Here is an 18,331-nt window from a genome sequence, read left to right as displayed (position 1 = left end):
AGCAATTTGATTCCTTTTGTTTCATTGCATCAAGATGTTGGACTACACAGGCATCATCATTCTAGTTTGCCAAATTAATCAAGTCCATCTATGTAGTTGTGAATTGTTAGGTTAAATAGGTTTGGTGCCTTGATAAATGGAATTAAAATCTACTAGTGAATACAATTAAGTGTCAAAGTCAAAACTTATAGGTATGCATGGCCACAAGATAAGATTAAACCTAAAGAATAATTGAGATTACTATCTTGGATGCTCTAGGAGAGATTCGTGCTCAAGTTTAGAGAAGAAAATCCACAATACCCTACAAGGCAGTTGGCGTCGACACATATATGCAAATATATGTATTAGAGTGAGTTGGTTGAATGTGTGTGTGAAAATGATTATTTCGCCCTAGTTTTATTCTCAAACCATGGAACTTCTACAAACCATTCTGTTCCAAACTACTATGAATTGTTCCTAATTGTCGTCAATGAAACCACTGAACCTATGATAAAGCCTGGCTGCGAAGCAGATTAGGCCACTGCTCGCAGCAGCAGGGATTTTACTAATCAAGGGGCGAAGCGAGAGCATTGCCATCCAGAATCAAACCCCTGACCTCTTGCTTAGAAGGCAAGCAGAGGTATCATGCAGATTAAAGTTGGGTGGCTCATGTTTAGTGCTCTAAAATCAGACATCATCCAGCTTTGTTTTGCTAAGAAAGCAAACTGGGCCCTTGGTTAAGCGCAACATAGTTAAGCCCGGCCCCTTTATGGCCTTGGCCTTTACAAACTGGGCCCTTGTTACTTATTGTCCCATTTGATTCTTTTCTAATTGCTTATTGATTGTTTCTTGCCATGATCCCATGCTAGAAAAGGCAACCATTTCGGTGTCATACTTGGTTGGGCTCGGTTCCGTTTTATGTGAAACGCAAACAGCTATGTCCAGGGTATTTTATGCCAGTGGACATTGACTAATCTGGCCGTGAGCTTGCCTGCATTCTTAGTTTTTTTTGGCAATTCATGTTCTATAAAATTACTTGGTCAAACCTAACCATACATTTGCAAGTAAAATTTCTTTTTTTTAAATAAATAAATAAATAAATTAGTAGTATCATAGTTATTTTTTGATTAAAAAATAACATCTTTAAAATAATTTTAGCAAGACGGTTAATAATAAAATCCCATACAAATAATTTGTAATAGAAGAGCCAGAAACATTGGAAGGAATATCGCAATCAAAATCTCTACTTGCCAATCAATCCACACCGAAATTAGCTTTTTTGAAAAGATGAAAATTTTAGATCTCAGCATTTTAGACCCTTCTAATTTGTTAACATATATAGTGGCGTACAAGATAACAGCTAAATACTAGTATGTAAGTAATGAATGCTAGAATCTGAACTGTTTATCCCTGCAAATGAAGCTACTATTCAAATGAATAAGAGTTAGGCACATCTTTTTTCGTTGGTATTTTTAAACATATCTTTAAATATAGCCTGATTTTGGACTCAAAATTTCCATAAAACCAATACATTCATGCTACAAACTGTAATTTACACCGATCATACAATTCAAATAAGTTGCAATTTTATTGACTTTATATTACTCCCGATAAGGTTTATATTGTTAAGTTCCTATCATTTTCTTGCAAAATGAATTCATGCAATAATTCATTGTTTTCTGAAGAAAAAAACACAGAAATTATAACAATTTATTGATAATTTCAATGGTGGCATCAGAACCCCAGCCTCATATTTTGCATGCCCCAACCGAAATACCATTCTATCTCTAGAGGTAATTTTCTGAACCACTCTTGGTTTTGAGAGGGACAAGATCAAGTACGAGAGAGACAACTCAAGCTCTTAAACTTTGGAGCCTAATATATGATTTGATGGATACCTGTTACCAAATCATGTGCTTACTACTGTTCTTCTTCTCTGGCATAGCATTTGAAGGAGCCATAAAACAAACTCATACCAGACAGAACACATCAGCAGAAAAGTAAAATTCCAAAAATAAAGAGATCAAGAAAGAAGTAGAACAAGAAGAGGCCGCAGAAATGGGCAGTTCGCCAGTTATTTGAAAAAAAAAAAAATCAGCAAAGTTATACACAGGAAAAAACGCAAAACCAAAACCACGACAAGCAGCTAAAAAAAGATATATATATATATATATATATATATATATATATATATATATATATATATATGAAATATTAAGTGCGAGTACAGAGCCACTCTCTTAGAACTACCAAAGAGGCTGCTGCCTCGGTCTCTTGCCGGGATTCGACGATGCGGCGGCGATCTGAGGCACCGTGAACGCGTCGTCGCTCCACCGCTCTCGGCCGGCCGCCTTCGCGCCATGGTGATGGTGGGTGGAGTTTAGATCCTTGGCCGCAACCCAGGGCTGGTAATGCACGCCGGCCGTGGCGGCGGTGCCGCCGGGGACGGCTGGGAGATCCGGCGGCGGGATCTGGGGAACGTGGGGAACCCAGATGGGGAACTCCTCCGCCACCGCCTCCAGCCCGGCCCCCTCCAGATCCACCTCCATGAACGGCAGCATCTCGTCCATCGGCGTCTGCTGCACGACAACAACAAAACAAAAAGAAGCCAATTTTTTCCTGTTTTCCCTCACGGTCGAATCCAATACAATCAATCCGAGAAAGAGGAACTGATCACAGACCTTGGAGAAACCATCCGCGGCGAAGGCGGCGGCGGCGGCGGCGGCGTCGTCGACAAGCAGGTCCTCGACGCGCCACCCAGGGCACATCTTGATGAGATAGTCAGAGATGCTGCTGCCCCCGCCGGTGCTGCTGTCGCCTGCCACCGGGGCGGCCGCGGCGAAGGTGGAGCTGGTGATGCTGCTATCGCTGCTGCACAAGACCAAATCATCCGCCGGCAAGGCCTTATCTTGATTGCTTTCGGGAACGTTGTTGTTGTTACTAGCCGCAACCATCTCTGCCTCCGGAGAGGAGGAGGAGAAGGAGATGGGTGTGGAGGAGAGGCGGAGGCCGGTAAGGAGGAATCTATTGTGCTTCTTGGTGAGATCATTGGCGCTATGGATGGGACCATCGCAGTCTCTGCAGAGGATCGCCCTGTCCTCCTGGCAGAACACAAATCCCCGTCTCTCCTGCAATTCCCAACGCCCCCAAAAACTACTCCTTTTCATCCAAAATCGTTTCTTTTCACCAAATTTCTCTCAGACTTAAAGAAATAATCACAAAGATTTACAAGAAAGGCTCGAGGAGGGAACCTGGCAGATGTCGCAGACGGAGTGGGACTGGAGGGAAGGAGAGGAGGAGGAGGGGAGGAGGGAGAAGCGGCGGTGCTTGCCGGCGAGCTTGTTGGCGTGGTGGACCCGGCGGTCGCAGGGCTCGCAGAGAACCGCCTCGTCGGCGCAGCAGAACACCGCCGCCGCCTCCTTTCCACACACATCGCACTGTACCTTCATCTCTTTGTCCGACTCTTCCACTTCTTGCAAGGAGGAGGACTTGCAAATGGATCGATAAAGCTAAAAAGGTAGCGGCGGAGGAGGAATCAAGGGAGGAAGTGGGGGTGTGGGGAAGAGAGCTCGGATTCGAATAATTTAATCATACTGCTTGGGTGATAGAACGAATTATAGAACGCGGAGATGGTGCATTGGTGCAGCTGAAAGCGAGGGGGCGGGCAGCCTGCTAGCCAATTCAAGGGACATCTCAGGTACTTTTATTACTTTTGTTTACTGATTTCCCCTTCTCCTCCGAGTATCCACACCTTGAAACTCGTACCACTTGATAACTCTGAATGATTTCAAAAAAATCTGGATGAAGTCCTTTTGCCCTTTGTAACATGTTACTTTGCCCATAACCTTCAGCTTCAGGTATGTATTCAAGTCGACAGGATAAGATTCTTTTCCTCGTCAAGGTCGGCAGCCGCATACAAAAGCAAATGTTGGAAGTATTTTAATATAATTACACACACACACACAAACACACACACACACACACACACACACACACACACACACACACATATATATATATATATATATATATATATATATATATATATATATATATATATATATATATAGAGAGAGAGAGAGAGAGAGAGAGAGAGAGAGAGAGAGAGAGAGTGCGCTAAATTTAGCTATATTCGAATGGATCTCCATTCAAATCTAATTAGATCTATATCAGAGAATCAGAGTCTCATATCAACGATCCAAATTATTGGATATGATTTATTATTTTTAAACTACTTAAATGCAAGAAAAAATCATATGATTCGGAAAGGCCTAGCTTATCCATTAAATGATCAAAAGATGTACGTATTTTAGTATTATTTAGATTGTCTATTTTTGGATTAGTTGATGTATAGATCAGATGTCTCCGAATCATATGACTTTTGTTATATAAACAGTTTAGAGATAGCAGATTACATCCAATGATCTGCATCATCGATATGGGGTCCCCATTGTCCAATCTAGATTTGTTTGGATATAAGTGGATATCTACTTGAGTGTAGCTCAATCTAACCCCCCTCTCTCTATAAATATTGGACTTCAGCAAAAAAATTAGAAAGACCAATCAACATGGCATCTTTGCATTCTAGCTATGTATGCCCGTTGTTCCACCAACTTGTTGACTTTGCTACATACATGGTTAAGCTGTTGCCCCCATAATCTTTATAAAGAAGCCAAAATATCAAGCACCAGTGGCTTAATCATCTAAATGTGAAGCAAGGTGAGAGAATCCGACTTGACTTGACTATAAGGCAACTATTACCTTTAGAAAAAATAAATGTACCAGCTGTTCTGAAAACAAAACTAGCCCCCGCCTTATCATGACTTGGATCATAAGGACCATTAGGATTTGCCTTTATCCAAGGAAAGGGAGGAGGACACCAGGTAAGTAGGTATAGTGTGTGTGTGTTTTTTTTTTTTTTACTGAAGCTGATGTATCATATATGACTGGTACGAATACACCTAAAAAAGTCAAAAGATAACAAGTTTCGGAGTACAACGAGTAATCCCCTCTTCCCTAGCCACAAGGTCTCTCCAAAATGGCTAGCCACATACGAGGCTACCCAATTTGTTGCCCCATTGGTCTCTCGATACACGTACTTTGCCTGTAAGGCCATCCCACCATTGATCATAGCCTGAATATCTCTGAGCAGCAGATGGTACTCGCCCACCCCCCACTTCCTGCTGAATCCAACCAATAACTGGAGCTGAATCGCCCTCAAGCACGACAGCATGGGCTCACAGCGCGCGCCAAGCATAGCACACGCCAGTTTAGGCTGCTCACAGCTCTGCTCCGAAAATTGAGGTGTCGAAGATTTGGCAGCCTCCGGCTGCAATCATCCTGGAGTTCGGACTTCTGATGATGAAGCTAGCCTCTCCCCTACTTTCGCCATCCAGTACATATCTATCAAAATTTACCTTGAGAAAGCTCGAGGGTGGGAGCTCCTAGGTGAAGAATACTATGCGAGATGCTCCATGAGCAGAGGGGGAGCCCTAGATGTCCTGAGCTATCAAAGATTTATCCATTAGATGTGCTTGAGAGATCTCAGATGCTTGGCACCGGGCTCTCTCAGCAACGAACCTCGGGGAGGAGGGGGGTAGCTCTCACCAAACGTTCAAGCATTCCTGGATAGCGAAATTTACTACGCTAGACAAGTTACCATAGTAGCCACCTTCCTGGAATGGGGGGTGATCATCCATTGTCTGGTCATCCGTAAAAAGGACGTCGAATCACTTCAAACCCCAGATGGGATCATGGCAAGCTCTGAGATCCTTCTTGCATGCTGGCAGTGGAATAAGACATGGTCCACAAACTCAACCACCTAGCTCAAGGGGCACTGAGGATGGATATCCAGGCCCCTATTGCTCAAGACGAGCCTCGTCGGGAGCCGGCCCCAGCGACCTTCCAGAGAAATAAGGCCACCCTCGGATGCAGGCCAAATTTCCATATCAAAGCACACTCAAACATCAAGCGTCGCGCACTCTGGAGGAAGCCGTAGATATCACCTACCCTGATCCTGGATCTGCAGGTCAAGCTCCACACCCCCACATCAGGGCTGGCACACCCTAGAACTGGCACTGACCGTATCCTCTCAGCAAGCTAGTCTCCAAATATCTAGGCTAAGCGGGTAGTGTCCCATTCCACACCTCCGGGCCAAAGGAGGTCGCAGACCCTCAGTCCTTCCGGAATGTCGACATTAACCATGGTCGACCAACGCCTCACCGAGAGTGAGTCCACCCAAGGGTCTTCCACTGCATCTATGTTCTACCTATCGCTGATCAACCACCTGCAATTAGACACCACAAGAGGCACATACCTGTCAATCTCCCGCCACATGGAAGATCAGTGAATGCCAAGATCAGGGACTAGTTGGTTATGGCATTGTAAATTCCATGGGTTGACTAGTTAAAGTAGTGACTTTCTTGGCTCTTTGTCTTTTCTCTATGGCCATCATGGAGTCAACTCATGTTAAGCAAGAGTGAGCTCAAGTAGTTCATGGGTTGACTCCTCAATATGATAAATTTCTTGGCTTTATGTCTATCCTTTGAGACTTTTCCAGGGTCGACTCGCAGTCTGTTGGAGTCGCTTATGAAGATGCTACAGTCAGCGACAGTGTGCTACGGCCGACTTGTTGCAAGCTTGGAGTCGACTCTTGAGATAGCTTAGGATAAAATCTTTTATGTTTGGATGTGAGCTTTCAAAGAATGTTTTCAAAATCTTTTAGAGTTTGCTTCTTTATGTAGAGCTTTAGATAGATGATCTTCTTCTGAGAGTGGCTGAAGGATTTTTTCTTCTTTGCTATTTAAAATTTGATCACTTAAACTCAAAGAAAATAGATTAATCAACTTTTAACTCAACTGTTTTGCATCATCAAAATCAATCCTTTAGGTTCGACAATTTTTTTCTTTTTGATAATGACAAAATCCTTGAGTTCCAAAAAAAAGATATAATCGATGATAACATCTTTTAGAAAAAAATTCAGATACAAGAGTAAGCATGCATAACATCTGAATTAATGTTGTTCAAGAATTATAGAGTAAAGAATAATTTTATATTATTTGATACCATTCACTCTTTATAATTGCTTTAAACACCAAGTTGTCTATAATAGTAATTCTCCCCCTTTATGATGTAATTATAGGATTTTTTCAAGAGATTTTTTTTAAATATCACTTGCAGAAATTTCTAATTTGCCAAAGGTTAACTTTAATTAGATATCATTGATCATTTTTCTCTCTCCTTTTTCTTTTGGCGTCTTTCCCTTTTTCTTTCTCTTCCTTTTTGTCAGAATCAATAAGGAGGGTACAAGTTTACAGAAAAGGTAGGATAATGTGAGGATTCAGACTAAAATAATCATGCATATTAAATATTCAATAACCATATTTCACAAGCTAAGTGTGATAAACATTGAAGAATACTTAAATATTTAAAGGGACATTTTTATTCATTAAATAGAATTGTAGACTTGAAGCATTGTGAAGTACATTTCGTAGAAACTAGATAGATAGACACGTATCCTCTTAAACAAAGCACAATTATTTTGAATTTAAACTGAGATATTCATTAGTGATAATTGCTAAACACATGTCATTTGAATTCAAATTGTAATCATCCAAACAAATATTACTTGAGGTAAAATATCAAGCTTTTATTAAGAAATAGAGTTGAAGTACAAGTGAGAGTTTCAACCTATGATGTATAAGAGTTTGGTACAATTCAAAAATACTTAGGAATCTAAATAAAAAAAAGATGACAAGGAATCTATAAGAGTTTGGTACAATTCAAAATACTTAGAGATATCATGCCTTGATTCTGCAACCATTTGTATTAATGATGATACATGGGGCTCCAATCTTTGATCTGTCAATAAAGTGTCATGCGGTGACTTAGCGAGGCTACTGTTCTCTTTGACTAGTGAATCTAGAGCTCATAAATCCAACCAATACTTATTCAATTATGGTCTACAACTAATCCTCATCCAATCTAATGGTGTGACTTGAGTTGCTCTATGGATGTTGTAGCTGGAAATCAAAAGAAGCCATAAAGTCTTCACCTTCAGGCTCTTCAGGGGTGTGCAGTTTCATAGGAGCAAGTGGCTCAGCATGTTCTTCTGTAAAGGCTGCAGGCTTACTTGGTCTAGCTTCTACAGCTTCAACTAGTCTGCCACCTCTACCTCTTCTCACTCAATGATTGTCAATCTTAAAGTAACCTATTCGATGTAGGGACCGATCATTGTAGGTGTCAATATATAGCAGTGCTCTTGAAGTTTTTTCTTCAAGCACTACTCTCTGTTCCATGAATACTAAGGGCAGAATCATGCCGTAAGGCAGAGAAGCCTTCGGCCTGGTTGCTGCCTCATGAATATGCTGGAACATAAGAGAGGGCAAGTTCAAGGGACTCACCCTGAACATGTGGTACTTCACTAAGATGTTTCTCTCTGATACAAAATCAAATCTTTCTGTCTTGTGAAAGAAAATCCTACTGATCATATGATGAAAAAGCCTCATTTCGACTGATAGTTAGCTTGTAGTGACTTTCTCTACTTCATTCACTTTCTCTCTTTTTAGGATGAGCTGCAATTCTAACCGGCAATCTTCTAGATATTCATTTGAGAGCCCACTGGTCGGGATATGCAGCAATCTTCCTAGGCTTGGAATATCCAACTAAATGTGGGTTTTTCTTACAATGGACTCTAAATTTTTAATTCCAAACCTCACATTCCCATAGAATTCTTTGACTAGGTTGGGATAAGTAGGAAGACCAAGTCAACACATAAAGTTCCAACCCTTCTCTCTCAACTTGCTTCCAATCGAGAAGTTCTCTCGCTCCAAGAAATCAAAATCAACTTTTTGTCAGGTAGTAATGATTCTAGTGGAGAGAGGTACCTGAGTTGGAGCGGTCTGAGGAGGAGTAGGTGATGGTTCTTTAGTTTGAGAAGGCATTCTATACATTCGAGCTTTTGTCCTTTTCTCAGACAGTAGGGTTTTTGTTCTCTGCAACCGTTATGCAACTTGCTTCTTGGGAGCCATCAAGAATCCAATCAACCCAAAAGGAGGGAATACTAGGTCAAGGGTGGATGGATTTTATGGGAGGAAGAGGCAAAGCAGGGCATCGAATGGAATGAAGAAGAGACAAGATGAAATGGAATAGAGAACATTCGGATTTATTATCCATCTCTCAACATAGGGGTCGGCTCGAACTTATTTTCGAGTCAACTCCTGAGTAGTGGCACTACAGGAAAAACTACCTTTTCCAACTTTTGGCTGCCGACGCTAAGTAGAAGCGTCGGTAAATTTTGCTAAGCGCCCAAAATTTGCCGACGCTTTTAGAAAGCATCAGTAGGTGTGGCCTAAGACGACGTTTACAAGCATCGCAAAAATTATAAGGCTAAAACGACGCTTATAAGCATCGTCGGAAGCCGTTGTGAGTAAAAATCTTGCTTGGGCCGAAGCTTTTAAGCGTCAGCGGAAGCCATCTCTTTTTTTTCCCTCCCAATAACGCTTTAGAAAGCGTCATCGGAGGCCATTATCCCCCCTCCCCCCTCCTCGTTGCAAATTTCTAACCCCTTTCCTCCCGATCCCTCACCCCTCCAGCCGCCTGCCTCTCCTTACAAATCTCTAACCCCCTCCCGATTCTCGATCAGATCCCTTCCAAGAAGCGAGAGAGAGAGAGCGGCCATGCTTCATAGACAATTCGATGGAGCTTCTTCCCTCTTCTCCGGCGTCGGCTTCATGCCTTCTCAGGCCACCCAGGCCCCCGATCCCTCCTTCTTCTCCCCCACCAAGGTACCCATCGTCTCTCTCTCTCTCTCTCTGTAGAGATTGTGACCTCTGAATCCTTGTTCTTGATCGTGCTCTCAATCTCAGATTCTGCTATAAGTGCTGCCTTGGAGCGAATCCCCAAGTCTCCCACTTCACCAAACCTCCCGTCGGTGGTCTCGGCATCCCCATACTGCTAGATCTAGCGATCTACTCCCCTTTTCATTTCACTCTCCTCCTCTTCCGATCCAATCAGGGTTAGGGTTAGGGTTAAGATCTCGCCCGCCTTTCTTCAATCCATAGCGACCCAAGGAGCTGATCGATCCAGCGATCGAGAGAGCTTGTTCGGCGGTGGCCGGAGGAGGAGGAGGAGAGATGGGACGCGACGGCGGTGGGGGAGCAATGAGAGAGGGGCTGGTGAGAAAGGTCCTCCTCTCCTACGCGTACGTTGGGATCTGGATCTTGCTCAGCTTCACGGTGATCATCTTCAACAAGTACATCCTCGACCCCAAGATGTACAACTGGCCCTTCCCCATCTCCCTCGGCTTCAACAAGTACATCCTTCTGCTCCGCCCTCGGCTTCCTCCTCGTCTGCGGCCTCCGCGTCGTCGAGCCCCCCACCTCCCCTCCCATGACCCGCGACCTCTACGTCGCCTCCGTCGTCCCTATCGGCGCCCTCTACGCGTTCTCCCTCTGGTTCGCCAATGCCGCCTACATCTACCTCTACGTCTCCTTCATCCAGATGCTCAAAGCCCTCATGCTCGTCGCCGTCTATTCCATCGGAGTCGTCTTCAAGAAGGATGCATTTAAGACAGAAACCCTGCTCAACATGCTCTCCATCTCCTTCGGCGTTGCCATCGCCGCCTATGGCAAGGCCCGCTTCAACGCGTGGGGCGTCATGCTCTAGCTCGCCGCCGTCGCCTTCGAGGCCACCCGCCTCGTCCTCATCCAGATCCTCCTCACCTCCAAAGGCATCTCCTTGAACCCCATCACATATTTTTTTTCTTTAAAAAAATTTATAACGACGCTTTAAAGCATCGCTAACTTTAAAAATAGGAGTTAAACTCGACGCTTTAAAGCATTACTAGACGGATTTTAGCGACGCTTTTAAGCGTCGCTAAAAATAACCTTTAGCGACGCTTTTCAAACGCGTCAGCAATTTTTTTGCCACCCCAACATAGCCGACGCTTTGGCTACGCTTTGAAAAGCATCGAGAAAAAAATTACGGACGCTTATAAGCATCAGTAAAAGCCTTAAAAAGCATCGCCAAAGCCCCTTTTTCTTGTAGTGTGGGGTCGTCCACTCATTTCTGAGAGTCATCTTATTCACTCCCACAGGACTTTGAGTCGACTCGAAGCTCCCCCTTGTTCCTAGGAGTCGGCTCGTCATTTTCTGCAGTAGACTCTTTAAGTTAAGGACTGGCACACAAAGAGATAGAATTCAATATTTTCAATGGAATGCAGTTGAAATAGAATAGAATTAAAGTGAAAATCTGGAGTTCAACAGAAATAAGTAAACATAAGGGATTATAAATTCTCAAATCTTCTTTAATCATAAAAAATGTTTTTTTTATTTAGAGATTTTGCAAAGATGTCAGCCAAATAATTTTCAGAATGTACAAATTCAATTATTTTGCACATGGTGTTTTATGAAATGATGTCTTATTCCAGTGTGCTTGGTTTTTGAGTACTGATTTGCATTCTCAGTTAAATTTATAGCACTTGTTATATTTTATGTGACTGCAAAATATATATGTTCTGCATTTAAATGTGATTCTTTAGAATTAGATACATAAGTAAACATTCAACACCTTATCACGTAGACAAAGAATCTATCAAGCCTCTATACTGGTTTGAATCAATACTTTTATCATGCTCAATTTTGTCTATTTTACAAGAGGGGCTTAAAGGAGTACCAAAATGTTTTGCATTCTTTATGACAAATTTCTTCAAGATTTCTCCTGTACGCTTTCTTTAGTTGATGAAGATCTCATCTCTTATTTGTTTAACTTAGAGATCGAGTAATAATATGAGTTCACGTATTATGTTCATCTCAAATTTTTTCTGCATAAGCTTAGTAAAATCTTGACATAGCATTTCATTAGTAGCACCTTATTAACATAATTTTGTGCAAATAATGTATCATAATCCTTTCAGCTTATGAATAGGGCTCTATCAAAAGTTCCTTTTGAAAGATCATTTTCTAACAAGAATTTGCTTAATCCTCTATGCCAAGCTCTAAGAGCTTGCTTTAAACCAAATAAATCCATTTTTAATTTGAATGCATAGTTTGGAAATTTATCATTTTCAATTACCATAAAAGCTTGCTTAGTAATAAACCATTCCGAAGAAGCACTTTTGACAACCAATAAAATACTTTAAATTTCATGCAGTAAGTAGATGCACATAACAATCAGATATCTTTTATTCTTGCTATAGGTACAAAAGTTTGTATCAGAAATAATGCCTTCTTCTCAGTTATGTCTTTTAACAATCAAACTGACTTTGTTTCATATGACAATTTTATTTTTATTTAATTTGCACCTGTAATCCCATTTTGTTTCAATTTTAAGATAGTCCTTGGGTCTATTTACAAGTTTTCAAACAACCAATATTTCTTTTAAAAAGGTTTGGTCTTTCTTGCATATAACTTAATCAATTATGATCTTGTTAACTTTCTTCAAATGACTTAGGTTCTACTAGTGAAACAAGAGCTAAATAATTTTATGTATCTTTAATGAATGATCTAGTTCTTACCCCATGCGAAGGATCACCTATAATTAATTCTTTAGAATGATTATGTGTATACCTCTATTCTCTAGGTAAGTCATATCTACCTTGAGATTGTTTTGGTTGATCCTATTTTTTTTCTTCTTGATCATTATTACTTTTTTTTTCACTCTCCATTGTACCTTGTATAGATGTGTCTTTTAAGTTGAGGTCCTTTATTTCTTTGCTCAGAGATCTTGCCTCATCATCAAAATCTTTTTTCTTTCTTAAAGGAAGATCATTAGCTTCATCAAAAATGACATGAATGGACTCTTCTACAACTAAAGTTCTTTGTTAAACACTCTATATGCTTTACTGAATGAAGAGTATCCAAAAAAGATGCTTTCATCAGATTTGGCAATAAATTTACCTAAACCATCTTTTCCATTATTAAGCACAAAGTATTTATACCTAAAAATATGAAAATATTCAATTTTAGGTTTTCTATTTTTTTTAAAGTTATAGGGTGTTTTCTTCAAAATAGGTCTTATAGGAACCCTGTTAAAATGTGACAAGCTGTATTGATTGCCTCAGCTCAAAAGTATTTTGGTAGAAGGCTTTCACACATCATAGTCCTAGCCATCTCTTTAAGGGTTCTATTTTTTTCAACCACCTCATTTTCTTGAGGTGTTCTATGTGTAGAAAAATTGTGTTCAATTCTATTTTCATTGCAAAACTTTTTAAATTCAAGATTTTTAAATTTAGTACTATAATCACTTCTTATTTTAAGAACATGTGAATCTTTTTCATTTGAAATTCTTTTATATAGTTTTGAGAATGTAGACAATGCTTTATTTTTGTGTGCAAGAAATAGTACCAATATAAACCTTGAAAAGTCATCAATAATAACAAAGCCGAAATGCTTGCCACCAAGACTTGAAGTCCTTGTTGGCCCATATAAATCCATAAGCAATAATTCTAATGGCCTAGAGATTGAAACCATATTTTTTAGATTTAAAAGAAGCTCTAGTTTGTTTTTCTAGCTGGCATGCATCATAGATTTTATCTATTTCAAAACTTAGTTTTGGCAGTCCTTTAATTAGATATTTTTTAGCTAATTTTGAAATTAGATCCATGCATATGCTAATCTACGATGGCATAACTAGCTAGTCTCACTGATCTTGGCATTTTTGACTACCAAGCATTGTATATTTTTCATGGATATATGGTCAAGATTGACTAAGTATACATTACCATGCCTATACCCTATAAACTTAATACCATTATCATTGAGACTAGACACAAAGCATATAGATAATTCAAAAATTATTTTAAGGCCTTTATCGCATAGTTGGCTAATAATTAATAGATTATGTTTTAAACCATCTACCAACAAAAATTTTTTATATAAATGAGAATGGAGTGATACAAATTTTACCAACTCCAATAATCTTTTCTTCATCATCATCGCCAAAGGTGACCATCCCTCCTTTTCTTTCAAGAAAGATAAATTGAGATTCATCCCCTATTATATGTCTAGAGCACCCACTGTCTAATTACCATTTTCTATTTGCTTCATGGGTGGCTAGACACACTTGCAACATAGAATTTAAGCTTTTATTTTAGGTACCCAATCTCACTTAGGTCCTTGCAGGTTAGCAATAACATTTTTTTTTGGAACCCATATCCTTTTAATAGCTACTCTATCATTTAAGATATTTGTTCGATTATTGCAAGTAAAGTACTTATGCGAGTATTTCCACATTTAAAACATGTTATCATTCTTGTTTGATTAATTGAAGAATTGATAAACATTTTCTTTACTCATTTCTGTTTCATCAGATATTGTAGCCAAGTCCTGCTTTATCAAATACAACTTGTTAGCTATTCAAAATTATGTTTTGTTTTTTAGAAGTTAAGATAAATCTATCGACTATTGGTTTCAGTTATTTACATCTTTACTTAGATTCTAATTTTCATCTAAAAAAGTTTATTTAGTTTTTAATGTATTTTCATTTTCATTTATAAGAGGTTGATTTTTCAGTTTTAATTTTTTATTCTTATGACTAAATTTTTTAAATTCATCTAGTAAGTCACAAAAAGCTTCTTGTAGTTCATCGAAAGTAAAATCATTTAAAGGTTTAGAACTTACCTCATACTTGTAAGTCACTAGACATTAGTTTGTTAATCTTTGATTTTCTTTCTCTAAGCTAGATTCGTCGCTATCAATCTATGTAGCGACTATTGCCTTCTCTTGGCTTTTTCAGGGTCATCTTTAGTAATGGGTAGTCTGCTTTGAAATTTTCAGGTTTCTTACATTCATAATGCACCATCAGCTACTCTTTTTTCTTTTCTTTGCTCTGCACCCCCTTAGCAAAAGATATTTTTCTTTATTCTTGCCTTCTCATAAATCTTCCGAATCTTCTTGTACTGAGGGCCATTTCCTCATCACCCTCAGTATCATCAGATACCTCACCCTCTTCTTCTTATTGAATAGTTGATTTGAGAGCGATTGCGCTTCTTTTCTTTGATTCATCCTCTTTCAGGTTCTGTTTCATGGATAGCTCATGAGCCATTAGTGAACCCAGTAGTTCTTCTAGAGGACCATTGTTCTTTCCATGTTCTTGGCAATGACCTAAGAATCTTCTTTACTAAATCACTGTTAGAATATGATTTTTTAAGACATTTAAGACCATTGATAATGTTAGTGAAGCAAGTAAATATATCAGATATTGGCTCACTAGACTCTATTCTAAATAGTTTGTAATTATGAACAAGCATATTAATTATGAATTTTTTAACCTGGTTAGTGCCTTTGTGAGTTACTTCCAGCCTATCTCAAATTTTTTTAGCAGATGAGCAAGTAGATATTCTATTAAATTTATTAGTATATAAAGAATAATATAAAATATTTATAGCTTTAGCATTCAGCTGAGCCATCTTTTTATCAAATTTATCCCATTTTCCTTTGGGTCTAGAAAGAGGTGCACCATCAATAATCTTTGAGGGTGTGTGAGGGCCATTTACTATGACATTCCACATGTCATAGTTAAGTGATTGAACAAAAATGTGCATGCAAACATTCCAAAAAGATTAGTTGGTACCATTATACAAAGGAGATCTATTGTGCACCGACTCTTAAGGAGAGAGTATCAATAGGGGTTGCCATAAATCCTTAACTCTTGATGGTTAGGCCAATGAGTGGCTCAAGTTTTAGGCTCTAATACTACTTGGTGCCCAGCTATGCAACCCAAGAGGGGGGATGAATTAGGTTTTTCAAAAAACTTTGATAAATAATGTAGTATAATTAATTTCTTAACAAATAAATAATAATTTCAGCAAGTAAGCAGTAACTAAATATGCAAGATATTAAAATTAAAAAAAACAAGATCCTGTACCTACAACTACTCCTCAAGACTTCTTGAGAATTTTGTTATAATCTATAGCCAAATTGTAGCACAGCTATTTTTTGAATTTTGAACCAAACTCAATTGATTTTTTCAGGCCAATCAACCAAAATCTTTGCCGATTATTTTTCAAGTTCACAATCAACCTAGTTGATTTTTCAGGCCAATCAACCAAAACCTATTCTAAGACGTTTTTAGGCTCAATACAGTCCAATTCAATGTTTGGACAAACTTTTCCCCCAAGTTTCAGTTCTAAAAACTTGTTACAACAACTTATACAAAGAATTATATATTATTAAAATAAATATAACTCCAAGATAGAAGATACAAAAATAATAAATGGAGCTACACTAGGTTGTTTGACTTGAATATTTCTTGAAGGTGCTTCCCCAACTCTTTGAAGCCGAGGATGTGATCTTTCAGCTCACAATGAAAGCTCCAAAGAATGATTTGCGTATTGAAGCTCTCTCTTTTTCTCTCTCTTGCTCTTAGTGAATTTTCTTTGTGGTGCCTAAACTTGCTATTTTTCTTGGTGTTCACATACATTTATATTTTTTGAAAATAGTTGGAATATATTTCTAATCGTTAAATAGTTAATAGAGCCATTGAGAGAGAAAAATAATCATTTAGATTTGTAGAGAAACTAGTTGTTGCAGTTGTCAGGCATAGAGGAGTCGACTCATAGATTTTTGGGATTGACTCAAGATTTTTAGGAATCGACTCATGATCTTTTAGAATTAGCTCGAGCTAACTTTTTATTTTTGCTGTGCTTTGTTTTTCATCTGTGATGCTTGTGGAATCGGCTCTCTCAGCTTAGGAGTCAACTAGAGATTTTTAAGTATTGACTCATTAATTTTAGGGGTCGACTCCTTAATCTTGCTCTTTTTAAAAGAGAAATTAAATTTAGGATACCCCAAGTATAGGGTGTAGCAAAGTAATATTCTCGGTGAGTCCGAGATCGAATCCACAGGGATTTGACAGTGATCAAAAACTAAAGGCTAAATAATATTAGAATTGACAAGGATATAACTAAGGCATCAGGATTCAGCCTAGCACTTCATCATGCTTTTCTTAAAATTACCTATTATCTCAGTTAGATATGAGTAAAGACCTAACCGAAAAGTGAAGCAGTGAAAATACCAATTAATCGTTAATAAAATAGATTTAGTTTTATGGGCAGCATTACAGTAATTCTATTTTAAACTACAGGGATTTCTAAGCATCTGTTATACCCGGAGAAAATAACAAATCAAAGAAAATATATAAGTTTGAAATAATTCTTATAAATCTACTGCACCATAAATCAAATCAAAAATATTAAAAACCCATTGATGATTAAAGAAAATACATGAAGAAAATGCTAGGCTTTTCCCTAGCCTTAGCTAAAAGAGATTTAGCTACTCATATGAGATGGAAGTATTTTTGTAAAAGGGATTAGCAAAGAAAAAGAATAAAACATAAACTCTTTCTTCCTTTTTATTTAGAAACAGAGCACTCTGTTTCTTTTCTTTTCCACGCTCCCCATCTCCACCGGATGGCTTCTCTCCTTCAAGGAGATGTAGTGGCCTCCAAAAAGAAATGAAAGGTGTCCTCCTGGATAAAAAGCTTGGAGTTGAATAGGGTGGGGGGTTCCCTTCTGAATTGTTCTCTCCTCCCAAGCACGGCTGCTGCCTCCTTCGCACACTCGGCTGAGTAGATGGATCGGAAGAGGAGGTGCAGATGTTGTGCTTCGGTGGTTCCGTAGCCTCTCCACCTTGCTCCTTCTCTTCTCCCAGGCCTCCCTCTTATAGCATGTTGAAGGCGCGGCCGGTGAGACGCGTGGAGGTTTGGGGATGATCTGGTTGCTTGAGATGCGGGATGAAGTTGAATCGCTTGGGACTCTTCAGCTGGGAACGTTGTAGAAGTTTGAGAACGGATGAGACACGGGGTGGAATGATCCGGTTGGGAGATGAATGCTGGGGACGTTGCAGAAGTTTGGGAAGCTCCAGATGTTGAGAAGGATATCACGAACGTTGCTGATATGCTTGGGAGTTGCGCACGTCGCCACAAATGCTGGAAAACTCCTCACGGATGCGTGCTCTGTTTGTGGGAAGCCACGGGTGGATGGGATGAAACGATCAAATGCCACGAATGCTTGGAGAGCATGGAATACGCGGGGGCGACGCATGCTCTGTTCATTGGGGATGTGCTTCACGGGTAGATGGGATGAGAAGCTGGGAAGACATTTATGTTGAGAAGTTGAGAAGACTCCTCTGATGGCTGGAATTCATTTGCTGTAAAGAAAGTGGAGGACTCGGCTTGGAATGTTGGGTTTGTTCCTAAACAGAGGAGATGGGATGTTGATCCTGTTGCATGTTCTAGGAGGTCACGGATAGTTGAGAAGTTGGGAAATTTCAAAGCCCCCATGCTGCGGACGTTGGAAAATTTGTTGAGCTTGGGCTGCGGGGCATAAGGTTCAAACCCAGAGTTACTGGGTCTC

General features: G+C 39.5%; 1 protein-coding gene and 1 pseudogene across 2 annotated transcripts; one reads left to right on the top strand and one right to left on the bottom strand.

Moving 5' to 3' along the window:
* Positions 1–2,014: 2,014 nt before the first annotated feature.
* LOC103695518 (B-box zinc finger protein 20-like) lies at positions 2,015–3,607 on the bottom strand. Of its 2 annotated transcripts, none has more exons than XM_008776878.4 (3): positions 3,231–3,607; positions 2,661–3,107; positions 2,015–2,558 (listed from the first exon to the last, which is right to left on the bottom strand). In XM_008776878.4, exons 1-3 carry the CDS (start codon positions 3,426–3,428, stop codon positions 2,226–2,228), a joined length of 978 nt encoding a protein of 325 aa, XP_008775100.1. In that variant the 5' UTR covers positions 3,429–3,607; the 3' UTR covers positions 2,015–2,225. The 2 variants fall into 2 exon arrangements, with proteins under 2 accessions (XP_008775100.1, XP_008775101.1); XM_008776879.4 differs by having other exon boundaries at positions 2,015–2,555.
* A 6,031-nt stretch (positions 3,608–9,638) lies between these two features.
* Positions 9,639–10,728, top strand: LOC103695521 (annotated as a pseudogene).
* The last annotated feature ends 7,603 nt before the right edge of the window (positions 10,729–18,331 follow it).

Source organism: Phoenix dactylifera, unplaced genomic scaffold (genome assembly GCF_009389715.1).
Source record: "Phoenix dactylifera cultivar Barhee BC4 unplaced genomic scaffold, palm_55x_up_171113_PBpolish2nd_filt_p 000090F, whole genome shotgun sequence".
Taxonomy (NCBI): domain Eukaryota; kingdom Viridiplantae; phylum Streptophyta; class Magnoliopsida; order Arecales; family Arecaceae; genus Phoenix; species Phoenix dactylifera.
The sequence above is the reverse complement of the archived record's forward strand: the minus strand, read 5'-3'. Positions and strand labels throughout refer to the sequence as shown.